General features: G+C 34.5%; 2 protein-coding genes across 3 annotated transcripts; one reads left to right on the top strand and one right to left on the bottom strand.

Moving 5' to 3' along the window:
• Positions 1 to 6521: 6521 nt before the first annotated feature.
• Positions 6522 to 10738, top strand: LOC7468369 (uncharacterized). The gene is made up of 7 exons (XM_002305251.4): positions 6522 to 7146; positions 7338 to 7472; positions 7804 to 8171; positions 8960 to 9704; positions 9809 to 9905; positions 9989 to 10043; positions 10362 to 10738. The coding sequence occupies exons 1-7, from the start codon at positions 6684 to 6686 to the stop codon at positions 10422 to 10424; spliced, it is 1926 nt and encodes a 641-aa protein (XP_002305287.2). The 5' UTR covers positions 6522 to 6683; the 3' UTR covers positions 10425 to 10738.
• A 1406-nt stretch (positions 10739 to 12144) lies between these two features.
• LOC7468370 (transmembrane ascorbate ferrireductase 2) lies at positions 12145 to 14492 on the bottom strand. 2 transcript variants are annotated; one of them, XM_052452082.1, is made up of 5 exons: positions 14339 to 14492; positions 14059 to 14232; positions 13868 to 13916; positions 12663 to 12862; positions 12145 to 12563 (listed from the first exon to the last, which is right to left on the bottom strand). In XM_052452082.1, exons 2-5 carry the CDS (start codon positions 14203 to 14205, stop codon positions 12258 to 12260), a joined length of 702 nt encoding a protein of 233 aa, XP_052308042.1. In that variant the 5' UTR covers positions 14206 to 14232; positions 14339 to 14492; the 3' UTR covers positions 12145 to 12257. The 2 variants fall into 2 exon arrangements, with proteins under 2 accessions (XP_052308042.1, XP_024454854.1); XM_024599086.2 differs by having other exon boundaries at positions 14059 to 14476.
• Between the last annotated feature and the right edge of the window lie 1315 nt (positions 14493 to 15807).

The following is a 15807-nucleotide window of genomic DNA, read 5'->3' on the forward strand; positions in this document are numbered from 1 at the left end:
ATGATGTTGATGATGAAATCATACCTTCTATTCTTGAATTTAAAGATGTTTTTTAGGTCTATTTTTGTTTTTGATGATTAGACACTTAGTCATAGACATATACCGGGAGGGTCTGGATTGATTAATATAGTTAAATGATAGCACGTTACATGTTCATTTGAATATTGAGTCCAATGGTCGAACTTTATATTTGTTCAATTACAATATATGTAAGCACCTGAATGTAAGTAGTATTTGTGTGGGGGATATTATAAAAGATCATATTCATTTGAGATAGTAAAGTTAAAAGGGTTACACACATGTGTTTTGACCTTTGTAAAAAAAGACCATCATCAGGTTAATGTAAATTTTATTATTAATGCTATGTCAATCCTTGTGATGAATAATCTTTCAATGACGGTTTCAAAACAAAATAAAATTATAAAATAAAATTGCATTACAAGTATAAAATTTCATATGACAAAGCATGAGTTGTAAAATAAAAGTTATTGATTGCAATTGCTTTTTATACAAATAATAGGTTATTCCTTTTAGCTTTTGCAATTGTTGATGAAGGAAATAATTCTAATTAGAGATGGATTTTGCTTTGCTTACAAATATGTGTTATTGGGCTAGAACATGTTTATGTATAATATCATATAGACATACAGACATCAATAATAGAGTAGCAGAAGTTTGGTTCGAACCTATACGATACCATTGGTATTGTGCCAGACATTTTATTAGCAACTTCAATTATAAATTCAAAGACTTAGCTATGAAAAAAATATTTGATGATGATGTATTACGAACCTTCAAAGCGCAAATTTGATTTATAGTATGAAAAAATATGTAAGTTGGATTCAGTATATAAAGAATGACTTGAATGAGAGCCAAAAGAAAAATGGGCTTTATGTTATGATGGTGGTTATTGGTATGGTAATATGACAATTAATCTTTTAGAATCATTTAATCATGTTGTAAAAAGTGCTTGTGTAATGCCTATTTCAGCTCTGCTGCAATTAATATTTTATAGATGTACTTTATTGGGTCAAGTGGAGACGTGAAGCTAATGCTGAAATTCAATGCGGTAAAATTTAGCCACCAGCAATTGACATTGAGCAAGGATAACTCTAGAGATCATATTACAATATTGTTTAACTTTGAGAAAGATGTGTTCTAGATCAACACTCTTATTAAATCGGGTGTTGTTAAAGAAGTTAGACAGACAGTCAGATTGAATGATAGAATATGCATATATGGTAAATGAAAGACATTTCAATGACCATGTTCACATGTTCTTGCATGTTGTGCCAAGAATCACATAGACTTTACACAGTTTGTTAATGATCATTATATTATTTAGAGCTACAAATTAGTATATGACATGTTATTTCATCCATTACCAGACAAGTTAGAATGGACTGATAACACTAGACCTCGAGTTGAAACAGACTCATCTAGATGGAATTTTGGGTGTGGTCAATGATGTCAACTCGTTTGCACAACAAGATGGATGCAAGAAAAGGTCTTGCATAATATAGGTGTGGCATATGCAATGACATGAGCTATAATAGGAAAATATGTCCTAATATACATTGTATGTATGACAATACAATTATATGCAAATTCTATATTATTTATTTATCATGTTATGGTATATTAATATATTTTTTTATGCATATCAAACTTATCTAGTTTCACATTTATCACAAGTATTATTCGTTAGGATGTCGCGCATTAGAGGTGGCAGATCGTATACTTATGCTGAGTGTCCATATTTGGATGATGATTGGGGACGACATGAGTATCAATAGAAAGAGAAGGACTATGAGTAGGGGAAGCATGATTATGATCATAGAGAGCATTAGTCACAATACATGCCTACCGAACCTGTCGATATTTTTGTTTTGCGGTTGTAGGATTGACATCAATCGGAGGATGTATTCGCCAACATTGTAATAATTTCTAATTTTAAAATATTTTTAATTTATGTTTAATTTACTTATATATGTATGTACGTATAATTTAAATTATTATGCAGGATAAGACCACTACTATTTATTATCGTACACATAGGCGAATGAGACTAGATGAGAGGGTCCAGCCATATGTGTTCTAGGCAGGTTTTTTGTATGTAACTTGTCTAGACCGCTTCAAGCTTGACTATAACTTGATCTATGTACTAATTGAGCTATAGAGATGTGAGACACACATGTTCCATATAGGTATGGAGAGATGACACCGATACTATAGGACATTGTGGTTTTGCTTGAATTGTCCATTGATGAACGAGTAGTCACATCTTCTGATGTTTGTAATAGGATTGCGTTATGCGAGTGATCATTTAGATTGACGCCCTCTCTTTTTAAATTAAAAGGGGTAGCATATGTCTTAAGTGGATTGAGGAGACATTTACAACACCATAAATTGATGTTACGGAGAAGTGGAGGTACAAAATAAATTATAAATCTAATGTGTTAATTATTTGTTAAGTTTGAATGAGTTATTATTGTAATTTTAATATGTTATGTAAGTATGTCAAAGCATATATACTTCATCTGTTTAACAGTATATTATTCACGGACTTAATTGAAAGATATGTGCCTTTAATTTATATGACGTTTCTGGATGATTTTGATGTCATCCCCACATATAGCTGGAGTTTTGGTATCTTGACATTCTTGTACAAACATCCATGTCTTGCATGCATGAAGGAGGTCAAATAGGTTGAGGGATATTTGTTACTTCTACAGGTATGAAGCGAGAAATACTATCTAAACTTTAAATGTTTATGTTAACACAAAAGGTTTTTATTGAATAACAATTATGGTCGTGGGAACATTTTCATGTGAATAGACCCCAAATACCCTAATTGTCATATATGACTGTCCAGATTATAGGGGTTACACTTTATTTACCACTTGGATATAGGTATTGTGATGCTATTTTACAATTATATGAATTTATATTGTGTAATTTTAACTCTAAAAAATACAATTAAACTAACATATTTTTAATGTTAAGTGGTGTACTAGTAGAGTATTTGAAAATAATTCAACACATATATTGTTATTTTATCGGAGTGAGCTAAACAAGTATCATGCTATCCAAGTATTTTTTTTTTCAACCATTGGTTTAATAAAAATCATTACAATTCACCGAATAATTATTGTTTAATATTTTTTTAAAAAATTCTACAAGTCATATGGACACCTTATTCAAGTGAAAAATTAGTAGTTGCTTTAGTTGTTTGCACTACCAGTATAGATATATGAACATCAATGGTCCCACTGATATTTCTTGAGATAGTCGAGCTATATTGTCCAGACTAGGTAATGTGACAAATTGGCTACAAATAACACATTCCAGTTGACATTGACATGAGTGATGTATTGCATGCTATAACTTGTCGGGGTAAAAATGATGACTATAACTGGGTAAGCCGACATGAAGTTTATGTATTACAATGGGATGCATAGAGGAATGAGATATTTACATAGATACATCCTATGACTACATACGAGGAGTATATGATTTGGTACATGAGTATCACATGTCAAGTCATTACTCCGGATCCCGAGCAGGTTTCTCCACCTAGATACATGCAATACGAGTAACATGCTCAACAAATTCAAAATCTCGTATGTAATCGAATCTTTTCATAATTAATATTTGTTAAACGTTGGGTTTTATATATTGATCTTTTAATTTAACATTAACATTTTATTAATACTAGGTTGGCTTCATGTTGCGGGAGGTTTGAGAGGCTACATCTTATCTTCGTAATATTAACGAAGAAAGTGAAGTTCACACCATTATGTCTTTGTGATTAAATGTTTGCTACACTAGACTTGATATCTTTAGAGAGAGGTTAACTTTTGATGAAGTCATGGCAGAGGACGAAGTCATTCACGCAAATGCAGGAGTTGGATCTAGTCATGTTATTGATGAACCCAGATTATCCCGTAGGCGATATAGACATAAATAGATAGATGAGTTATGTTTATATATTTTAGGATTACTTGAATATTATATTATTGAATTCTTTTTTATTTATTTTGCATGTATATATGTTTTTGTTTTTTTGCATTCCTAGGGTTACTTGTGATTATGAAATGTAAGAATTTGTTGAATTTCATTATAATTTGTTGATTGGGGTTATTGTGGTTTTTTACAAGTTTTTTTTTTAAGTGGGACAAGATTCTGGATATAGTTCCTATATAAGGAAACATAAAACTCTTAAAATTTTGTTAAAATTTTAAAAATTTTAACTCTATAAAATCATAAAGTACATTAAATTTCAGATTAACAAAAACTATGATTTTATGAACTTTTTCAAGCTCAAAATACAAATGTTTTTGAAAAATGGACAATAGCCAAAATGGTTTGATTGTTGTGAGAAACAGTCAAACTATTTTGGCTATTGCCTGACCATTTTTTGAAATGTTTAGTCGTTCTCAAATGGTATGCGGTTTGAAATTTCTAGATTGATAAAAATATACATTTAATTCAATGACACGTTTCTGAACCGTGACAAAATTATAATTAATGTCGCGGTTCACAACTACGATATCTAGTCAAATGTCGTGGTTTAGAAATGCGACATTTCAATATTGTCGTGTTTCTGAACCGCAACCTCCTCAAATTGTGTTATTTCATCAAAACTTTTTCATCCTATGTTAATTTGCTATTTATTTGTGTTTTGTGTGCTAATTGCCCAATTACCCCTTCAGTCTAATAGAAATTGTACCTGCATCTTGACATCGGTGACAACTCCTTTCTCTCTCCAATCGAAACTATCATGCAAACCACTAAAATCCGTGGAAGAAACAAAATCTTTCTCCACGGGTTCATTACCACCACCCAAAACCACCAGTATACATTCTCTCAAACTCCTCATCGATTAAGTCCTTAAACAAATGGGGTCTAGTGCCTGGTACTCAACAACTTTGAAGGGTGTTTGAGAGTATCGCATGGTAAAGTGTGATAGCTTTTTTTTTTTAATGTACAACTCATTTAATATATAAAAAGCTATCATCAAAAACAAGTTTTATATGTTTTTTTTGTTCTTTTATGGGTAAAAAAAAACACCCCACCACACCGTTGATCAAGTTCTTATTGAAGATCCCAATGTGGTGCACGTTCTTTCGTTGCATACTCTTTGCTATACTTTTTTATAAACATCTTGAACTTCTTTTTAGTTCCTAGAAGGTGAAGATCATTTTTCATGAGCTTACTATTGTCAAAGGTAGGATTGTCTTTGATTAGGAGGACTGTTAGGTCCCGTGGGTTGTTATAAAGAGATGACCATGATAGTGTGTTTGGTATTATGGTAGCTTTTGTGGTTATGGTTTGAAAAAAGTTGTTTTATAAAAAAGCATTTTGGTTGATGTTGGTTTGGTATTTATATATGTTTGGTTAAAACTGTGATTAAAATTGAGGTTGAACAAAAAGTAGTTTAATGTATTTGGTTAAGAATGTTTTTCAAATTGAAGTTATAAAATAACTAAAAAAGATATATATATATTAATATTGATGGTTTTTAATTTAAATATTGTAAATTTAACTACTGCTATTACACCATGAAATAAATAATACTTTATATAAAATATTTTTTATTGTTCCATTAAACTATTTGCAATTCCATCACGTATGAAATCCATCCGACAAGGACTACAGTTTTCATGGTTTTCTAAGTGTGCAACAACATCAAGTAAAATATCATCAGGAACAAAATTGGGATTGCGATCAAATTCTGTAAATATTACGTCATCATGCGATCTACTTTTAATTTATGTAGTGTCATTAAATAATGTTAAACACTAGTTTTTTGAATAAAACACAATTAAAAATAAAAAAAATAGATTTTATTTTATTTTACTGGATCGGGCCCGGTCCGGCCATGAACAGTGGAGAGTAAATTAATTCACTCTCCACTATTTAAGTGGAGACGTGGGAAGAAGGAGAAGCAGCTTGAAGATGCTTTCAGTTACCCTACGTTTTAAACTTAAATTATACTGGGTCCCATAAACAGTAAATTATATTTAGTAATTAATCAAATAATTTATTTTTATGATCTGTCTTAAAAATAGAAGTAGCTACAGAAACAAACATTCTCGTCGAATGAGGGGGTTCAAATATGTATTATACTTAGTTTATGTCTTTATTTTATATTATTTATAAGAGTAAATTTATTTATTTTTATTTTATTTTAGATTTTGAATTGAAAGTAAAGTATAGAATCCAACTATAAAAACTCCATGTAATTTTCTATTAATTATTATTATATATAATGAAATTAAACTAATTATAACATAAATGTAAGTTCTTTTTCTAATATATATATATTGGATATGATAGCAAAAAGAATGTTTCGATCAACCATTATCCTCAATCAACATGTGTAGAGTGTGGTGGAAGAACCCATGCCTTTGAAAATTCTTATTACTTATAAAATATATTAAAAAAGGAAAAAACAAAGGAAAAGATAGTAATAATAATAATAATAATAACAACAGAAGAAAAAAAGCAAAGAAACAACAGCGTTTTGAGTGAACGGTTTTCAGTGTCACTACTCCCTCAATATCACTGTAGCAAAAATCCCCAAATTCTCCTCCTCCCTCTCTCTCTCTCTGCGACCTCAAAATCCAAATTCCCAATCCTAATGAATCCCTAATTTCCCGATCTCTCTCTGCAACAGTATGGACTCTCGGCGAGCTCCAAGAACCGCAAGTGACCCGAAAGTCCGTAAAGTCGGGTTTTTTACTGCTCCACCCGACCGCTCTCTATCCGGTCCACCCGACCACCCAATCTTCTCTTTCCCCACTTCTCCTCCTCCTGTTGTCGACAACTCCTCTCCTTCCGCCGGCAACTCTCTCTCTCCCGTCATGATCCCTCCTCCTCGCCACTCCTCCGCCACCCTCTCCCCTCTCCGCCGTGACTCCGCAGAACTCTTCCCCCCTTCTGTTTCCCCCACCTCCCCCGCCTCGTTCTCCGATGATGTGGCGGCGGCGGTGATGGGGAGGGGTGCTGTAGCTGCTTCGAGTAGCTTGCCGGGAGGGTTAGGGTTTGATATTGCGGCGGTTAAATCAGCCGCGAGTAGTGTTCCGGCAAGTGGATTGACTACCGTCTCAGTTGTCAACAATTTGCCTATTGGCATTTCTGGTATTGCCTTTTTAATTTAATTATCATATTGAATTATTATTTTCTTATTTAAATATGATTATTCAAATTAAATCAATTTAGTGTGGTCATTTTGTGATGCATGATTTGTGAAGTAATGCTTAAATTTTTTATTTTTAGTTAGGGTGACTCAAGGCCGTAAGGAAATGACTAAAAATTATACGTGATTGCAGAAAAGGGTGGTGGGGTAGCAGTGGAAATGCAAAATGATCAATCTACACGTTCCAAGTCATTGAAAGAGAAAACTACTAAAGCAGAGAGGCGTGCACTTCAAGAAGCTCAAAGAGCTGCGAAAGCTGCTGCCAAAGGTGAATACAGCTCTATTATTTTCTTGACATGTCAATTTATTTTTTTCCGGTGCTAAAAGTTTGTTCTATCGATATTGCCTGGAATTAGTTATGTTTAATTACTATTTCATGTGCTCGGATGTCTTAATTTTTTGTTTTGGTTATGAGCAGATGGAGTTTTTTTTCTCACCCTTTTTTGTTTGGTTTTTATGTTGTCAAATTTCTCATGGAATAAATGAAGGGATGCCCTGTTGAAGGTCGTCAGTTTTCTTTTGTCTAGCACAGCTGTTTTTAGGCTTTGTTATAATAACCCAGTCTTTAATTACGGTTTCTATCATGGGTGGGTTATTAGCTGAAGGTGGTAAGACACCTGCTGCTGCTTCTGGGGCTGCAGCTTCTGTGAATACGAAGTCAACTAAATCTGTGAAGCCACCTCCTTCACAGAAGAATGATAATGCTACAGTTGCAGCTTCAGAGAAGAAGGGAGGTGATAGGCCACCAGAAAAGGATAGAAAGAAGGAAGTCCCACAACCACGCATGCAATATGATGACAAGAGTCGGGTGGAAAAGGCAAAGAGGCGTGCTGTGGTGAAGCAAACAGAAGCTAGGAATAGAGTTGAGTTGTTCAGGCATTTGCCTCAATATGAACGTGGAACTCAGCTCCCTGAACTTGAGTCTAAGTTCTTTGAGCTTGATCCAATGCACCCAGCTGTCTATAAGGTATTCATTTGAAGTTGTTAGTTTGCACCTTCTGTGGACATATCTTTTGGTTATTAAACATTGAATGAATTTAACAATCTTAGATAACTATATGAACCGGAATAATCTTTTTGATATAGCTCAAGTCTACATAATGTTGTGTACCTGCTATCCATGATCTAGTCTGCATTTGATTCTATGTAGAAGTTAGTTGATGATTGCTACTTTTAGCTGGATGGTCATGTATATGGCAGTTACTGATGAACCTTTAGCAGGGATATTTCTGTAATCTTGCAGTAATAAGGCTTGGTGGAAATTTTGGTTATCAGTAGTTTTATTTTTATTTGATTTTAGAATTATTAATCAGGAGGTATCATTCTTAATTAGTTAGGAGTACTCTTTACTTTTCCTTGTGGTATTTAGTTTTTCTTCCTAGATTAGGATATCTCTTGAGTCTATACATTACAACATTGTACTAGCATCTAAACATAGTTATTTTGGGAATAATTTTTTTCCTAGTGTGAATTTCTTAGTAGTGCGAGTCCATTAAAGCTGTCACTTTTTTTCTTACTTGAGTCCTGTAAAAGGAATCAGTGAGGCTATCAAGGTTAAAATGTGTTTCCAGCAGAATCCTATCATCATTCCTGCCCCATTTCTACCTTTTAAGCACCCAATTTCAAACCCTAATCTCCCTTATTGTAAATCCCTAAACGTCTTAAACACTACCCACCTTTATTGATTGCAGTATATAAGTGATTGAGTGTTCTGGTGTTGCTGTCCAATTGTTGAACTTTTCTTCTTGTTGACAGGTTGGATTGCAGTATTTGTCAGGAGACATATGTGGTGGCAATGCTCGTTGCATTGCAATGCTTCAAGCATTCCAAGAAGCCATTAAAGACTACTCAACACCACCTGAAAAAACTCTTCCTCGAGACTTGACAGCAAAAATAGGTAGTTACGTTTCTTTTCTTATTGAGTGCCGCCCACTTTCAATCAGCATGGGGAATGCAATCAGGTTTCTGAAGAATCGAATTGCCAAGTTACCTTTGTCTTTGTCTGAATCGGAAGCAAAAACAAACCTTCATTCAGACATTGATAGATTCATAAACGAGAAGATCATAATTGCAGACAAGGTGATAGTCAAGCATGCTGTTACAAAGATCAGTGATGGCGATGTTCTACTTATATATGGGTCGTCTTCTGCAGTTGAAATGGTACTATTGCATGCTCATGAGCTTGGCAAACAGTTCCGTGTTGTGGTAGTGGATTCTCGTCCAAAGCTTGAAGGGCAACTATTACTTCGTAGATTGGTTGGAAAGGGAATCAACTGTACATACACTCATATAAATGCCATTTCTTATATTATGCATGAAGTTACTCGAGTTTTTCTTGGTGCTTCGTCAGTGCTGTCCAACGGAACAGTTTACTCAAGAGTTGGGACTGCTTGTGTTGCTATGGTTGCTCATTCATTCCATGTACCAGTTTTAGTTTGTTGTGAAGCATATAAATTTCATGAAAGGGTACAGCTTGATTCAATATGCTCTAATGAACTGGGTATGCATTTCTAGCTATAGGATTAGGAGGTGCCTCTTGCAATTAATGACTGGCTTGTAATTTCTTTATGCTTAATATCTCCAATACCTGTCCATTTCTTGCAGGTGATCCAGATGTGATTTCAAAGGTTCATGGGAGAGAGGACATCAACTTCCTTGATGGATCGGACAATAGTGCAATTCTCCAGCTTCTGAATTTGATGTAAAGTTATTTTGATGCTAACAATAGTCTATGAAAGATTTTGATTTTTCTGAACCTGACCGTGGATCTTATATGTTGGACAGTTATGATGCAACACCTTCAGATTACGTTTCAATGATAATCACGGATTATGGCATGGTAGGTTGTCTTATTTTGAACTAATTTTTATGCTATTATGAAAGTTCTTGGTGGTTTCACTTGGTTGTCTTCAGAGCATTAGTCCAATTGAAATTGATGCATGCGCATTTACACCTTGATTAATATCTGCTTGAAACCTTCCCAACTTCCAAGCTAGGTGATCTATCTGGTGGGCACTGGACCTTGGACTGATGGGAATGAGGAAATGGGAGGAAGCACTTACTTTTTCAATCATTACTTTATTTATTAACTGTAGTGAATATTGTTTTCATCTGTTATTATAAGCTGCCATTGACTCGTATCATGTTGTGCTTTAAGGTTCCACCCACAAGTGTGCCTGTCATAGTACGAGAATATCGAAGAGAACACTTGTGGATATAGATGGCATGCAGATGGATCATCAAGCTTCCCCAAAAATTTTGCCCATGCTAATATCCTTCTTCTGGGAGCAATAAGACTAGCAAAACTTCTAATAAAGTGATTTCTTTTCCTCTCTGGTCACAGTTGTGGAATAATGCTGAGATTTTGACATATCTTTGTTTCTCATTTCCTGACTGTGTAGAGTGCCATTTTTGCCTCTCCGGGCAGATTTAGCAAGGCATATTCATGTATGTTGTGAACTGGTGACAGAGATGCATCCCTCTTGGGGATTTCAGACAATTAATTTTCAGCAGATAACAATTTTGTTGCCTAAAGCTTACACCTCGAATTGTTTTAGAAATTTTTATTCAACCCTTTATTTATATTTTTCCTGGTGGTTTTAGCATGTGATACTAGCAGCTGATGTACATCACATGAAGGAGCGTTGGTATGAATTAGCTGGAAAATCTAGAATTTTCAAGAACTACTTTAAAGCATCTTCCTCATTGTTGTCTTCTGCAATTTAAATGTTTTCAGTCCTTGTAATGCTTGCAGACATGATTGGGACACAAGTGCTGCTTGAAAAAGCGATGTTATCTGGCAGTAGACCGCACTATAATTGGTGGAGGATATTCTAAAAAAGTGTTTTAGGTACATGGTAATGGTTATTTTTTAAAAATGTTTTTTATTTGAAAATATATTAAAATAATAATTTTTAATTTTTAAAAAATTAATTTTTCCATCAATATATTAAAATGATTTATAAATACTAAAAAATATTAATTTAAAAAAAATTATTTTTTTAAATATTTAGAGAACACAAAAATAAAAATCTACCTGCGAAGAATAACAGCATGTTAAAACGATTTTAGCATATCAATAAATCGATTAATCCAACTATATATTTTCCCTGTATGATTTGTGACATTTTGATCCTATTCTCGTCATCATCATAAGAAACTTTTTATGTTCAATGTTTTCTCAATACAACGCTGCATTCGTGTCATTTCCAGCATTCATCTGTTTTATAATAGGTGGAATTTGGAAAATCTTTAATCCAGTTTAATTTTGGTCAAGAAACCTCGAGCCCAGAAAGCAAATGTTTTGCCATTAAACTACAATATGTCCTTCCTCAAGAACGTGGACAAGTTCATTCACCACAAGGACAAAGGTACGTGTACCTAGTCTAGAGAGAAGGTGCAACCAATTACATACATACTAATCAAGAAGCTCCACCTTCCTCTGGTGCTGGGATTTATTGGTTTTAGGATTTCATTGTGTTTATGTGGAGCTCGATATTCAGAAAGAAGGTGGTAGGGCAGAGAGGTTCAGCTAAGGGAAATTCCATGGAGAGAGGATTCCTGAGAACTCGTCTTTGACTCAACCTAGAGCTGGACCAGTAAACCCAGAGGCGGCCCGATACAGGAGATTAGGACAGACAAGTTAGCGATAGGGGTCTCTCCTCTCCCTTACCACATACTTTTTCCTACTACTTTGAAGTTTGAACTGACTGAGATGACTTCGCTTCAACACAATATTTCACACTGTCAAGTTCCAAAGTATATTATTCAGCATGTACATGGAAAATACATGGCAAGGGGAAAAGCAAGAAAATCATAAATCCCTTTAAACACAGGGGAACGTGATAGTTGTGGTCACAAAAAACCACTCTGCTCTAAAATACCAAGTTGGGAATTTCTCTCAATGCTATGCATGCAAGCAAATAGAACAGCAAGTGAAATTTTTCATGGTACAATGATCTTGTAAAAATAAATATTAACCTGTGATTCACATGCAATAAGAGTACAATTCTTAATCAAACATCAGTTATGGAAATATACATACATATCGTGCCTACTCTGTTGCGTTTCTGGGGATGTCACCTTTGCTATTCAGAGAAGTAATTGTTGCAAGAACAACTAAACCACCCAGAGCAATCATCAAGATACCCAATAAGTTCACCAGCAAAGCTTCAGCGGAGTAGTGCGATATTACTTTGTTGGTTTGGAGGAATGTGGCTTTTTCTAAGATACCAGTAGTAGCAGTGGCAACAGCAAGGGCGTAAATATAAACCCCAAAGAACACATGCCATGGGAGCAAGGTGGCCCTGCTATTCCTTGAGCCTCCTGGATACCAAAAAGTTACGAACCCAGCAGCCCACTGGAATGAAGAAAAGATTATGAGTAGCTCACAAGCTTCATGAAACATAGTGCACATGGGTAATCATCAAAGAGAATGAAAAGGAAAAATGAAAAGGACCTGGATGCCGAAGAGGAGAAGGCAAGCTAGCCCCAACCAAGAGTGCAGGCTGTAAAAATTGTTGATGCCCTTGTCATTATGGAATTTCCAAGCAGCCCATAAGCCAATCAAGCTTAAACAAAAAGCGAGGAATTGTAGTGTCAGATGAACTAATTTTTTGAAGCTTTTGGTTCCTGAAACCGTTTTGTAGGCTAGCATGGCTGCATGAGTCAAATAACAAACAATTGAAACACAAAATCAAAAAACACCAACATGGCACCAGTGATGACTGGGTTCAAATTCATAGATAACTAAACATGACAAGTTCATAACATGCCACTAACAACATTTGAACCCTCATGGCTCAAACATCACAAGTAACAACTCGCTTTCTGGTGTTTCCAGAGCCCACTACAAAAGTCCAACATTCCATCCATTCTTTCTCATTGTAATTTGTTCATATCCAATCATGCTTATAATTCAACATGAAGCATGTTTGCACCTTAGTTCTAAGGAAATAAAAAACCACATCCCAAATATTTTCCTGAGACTGCCTCCACAGCAAAACATGATTCCCCAGAGAAGTTCATATTTTATGTTACCATATATAGAAAAAGAAACTATAAGAAAAATAACATTTCTTTGGATTATTAACAGAATATGATTAAACCAAAAGAGGCCATAGTTTTCTCTCCCTTTTTGAGGATGAACAAACCCATTCACCTGATAATTATTGACACATTTCAACTTTAATAAACAAAATATCACAAATTCTGGATCTATTGCCACACACACATCAGAAAACAAAAGATCCATGCATGTGTATAGAATCAGTGTAAAGGTAGTTGAATACATGTCTCTTTCGTAACACCATGTCAAACATTTGCACAGAGCTAAACGTGGTCTTGTAATAGCAATAGAACAAAAAATCACTAATATGATTATTGCATGTCATGCCATGTACGTTTTACACCACCAGTTAAACCTCGAAACATTTAATTGTAGAACTTCTTATATCAATGCCTTCCAATATTCCCAACAAATCAGCTTATTTGTTAGATTCATAATTAAAAGAACACATCAAAAGAGCTCTCTTGTCAATTTCCAGAATTGAAAAGCACATTGGGCATCCATTTTAATCTACATTATTTTAATTAATCATCTCACCCCAACATACCTGCATACACAAAATACTAAAGCCAAAAGAGCACAAAAGGGATACTTGCCTTCACCATTCAAGAGTACAAGCCCAATCACCATCAAAACAGGATGTACCTTCAAAAGGGGCACAAAAACCACACTTAGTCCACCAGTAATCCATACCCAGAGAAGAAAAAAGGGCCCAGGTTTTAAAAGTACAGTATCAAAGATTTTGATCATTCTCAAAATGAAAATTAGAGAGAGTTGGAATTCTTACATTAAAGATGAGATCTTTGTTATCAGAGACAAGAGCCAATCCTCCTCTGTAATGAACAGTCCACGTCAACACCAGAGCAGAGACCATCACCCCCATTAACCTCACCAGCACCATCAAGGTTGGGAATTTAATCACTGGAACTGCCATTTTCTTTATTTCTTTTCTGTAACAAAACTGCAAAGATAGAGAGAGAAATGCAGTTCAAAAAACGGGTTGGGTATATTAAAGGGTTTTCGAGTATGGTAAACTCGGAACGGGGTTTTGGGTTTTGGATCTATGCCTTCCTTTCTTCAATTGATTGCTTGTATTTTTGTTCAGCCTCCAGAGACAAAGAATCTATCCATTAGTAGAACTGTCTAAGAGAAAATTCCTACTTCGTGTTAGGTTTTCAACTGACTACCACATCAGCACCGTGCTGGGTTTTACCTTTATTATTATATTATACTTTAAAATGTATAAGAAAAACACTGTGCAAGTATTGCAGACGTAAATTCATTGTAGTGTAGAGCACAATATATACCTAGAATATTTTCACTGTGAACAATATTATAGCATTATAAAAGGTGTTAATTTTGCTATTTTTTAATTAAAAAGTATTGTTTGGTCTGGCTTGACTGCTAAACCCAACACTACTGGATCTGATTAGACAGTTAGACCCAACGCTATTGGATCTGGCTGTACAGCCGAACCCAAGAGCGTTGTCTTTTCTCTTTGTGATTTTAAAAGTTGTTGGGTCACGTTTAACAACCACATTTAATGCTTTTGGGCCTGGCTTGCCTACTAGGCCCAATAACCACCAGATTAAGAAGGAAATGAAGAGATTTTAAGTTTGATATAAGCATTGTCTTTTCTGTCTATGATTTCAAAAGCTGCTAGGTCATATTTGGCAGCTAAACCTAATACTTTTGGGTTTGGCTTGCCCCTCAAACTCAATGACCGCTAGATTAAGAAGGAAATGATGAGATTTTAAGGTTGATATAATAGAAATTTTGCTTTTTTAATAAAATCAGCAAAAAACTTGGATTCTCTGAAGGAAAAAAATAATAATATGCGGTACGAATCAATAATTATAGAAAATGAAAAAATAAGTATGTTTAAATCAAGACTTTCATTAAAGACAAATAATAAAAAATCTTATTCAATTAATTTTTAGTTTATTTTATATATCAGCACCAAAGCTATTGGGTTTAGCTTTGCCACCAGATCCAATGCTATTAGGTTTGGCTCCACTGCCAGACCCAAATTTGACAGGAATCAATAATTATGGAAAATAAGAAAATAATATTGTTGATATTATACTATATTTTAAAACATATTGAAAACACACTGTGCATATATACTATTGATATAGATTTATTGTATTGTGGATTGTAGACATAAAGTGTTTACACTGTGGACGATATTATAGCGTCATGGAGGCATTGTTTTTGTTGTTTTTAGTCAAAAGATGCTACTGGGCCTAACAATATTGTTGGATCTGACTAGACAACCGGACTCAAGGGCATTATCTTTTCCCTTTTTGATTTCAAAAGTTGTTGGGTTATACTTGGCAGCCAGACCTAATGCTCTTAAGTTTGGCTTTAACGCCAGACCCAATGGTCGCCAGATTAAGAAGGAAATGAAGAGATTTTAAGCTTGATATAAGCATTGTCTTTTCTATTTATAATTCTAAAAGTTGTTGGGTCACGCTTGGTAACTAGACCCAATGAATGTTTTTGGGTTTGACTTGTTTTCCAAACCCAATGGCCA

The sequence above is a fragment of the Populus trichocarpa genome, chromosome 4, assembly GCF_000002775.5.
Source record: "Populus trichocarpa isolate Nisqually-1 chromosome 4, P.trichocarpa_v4.1, whole genome shotgun sequence".
Taxonomy (NCBI): domain Eukaryota; kingdom Viridiplantae; phylum Streptophyta; class Magnoliopsida; order Malpighiales; family Salicaceae; genus Populus; species Populus trichocarpa.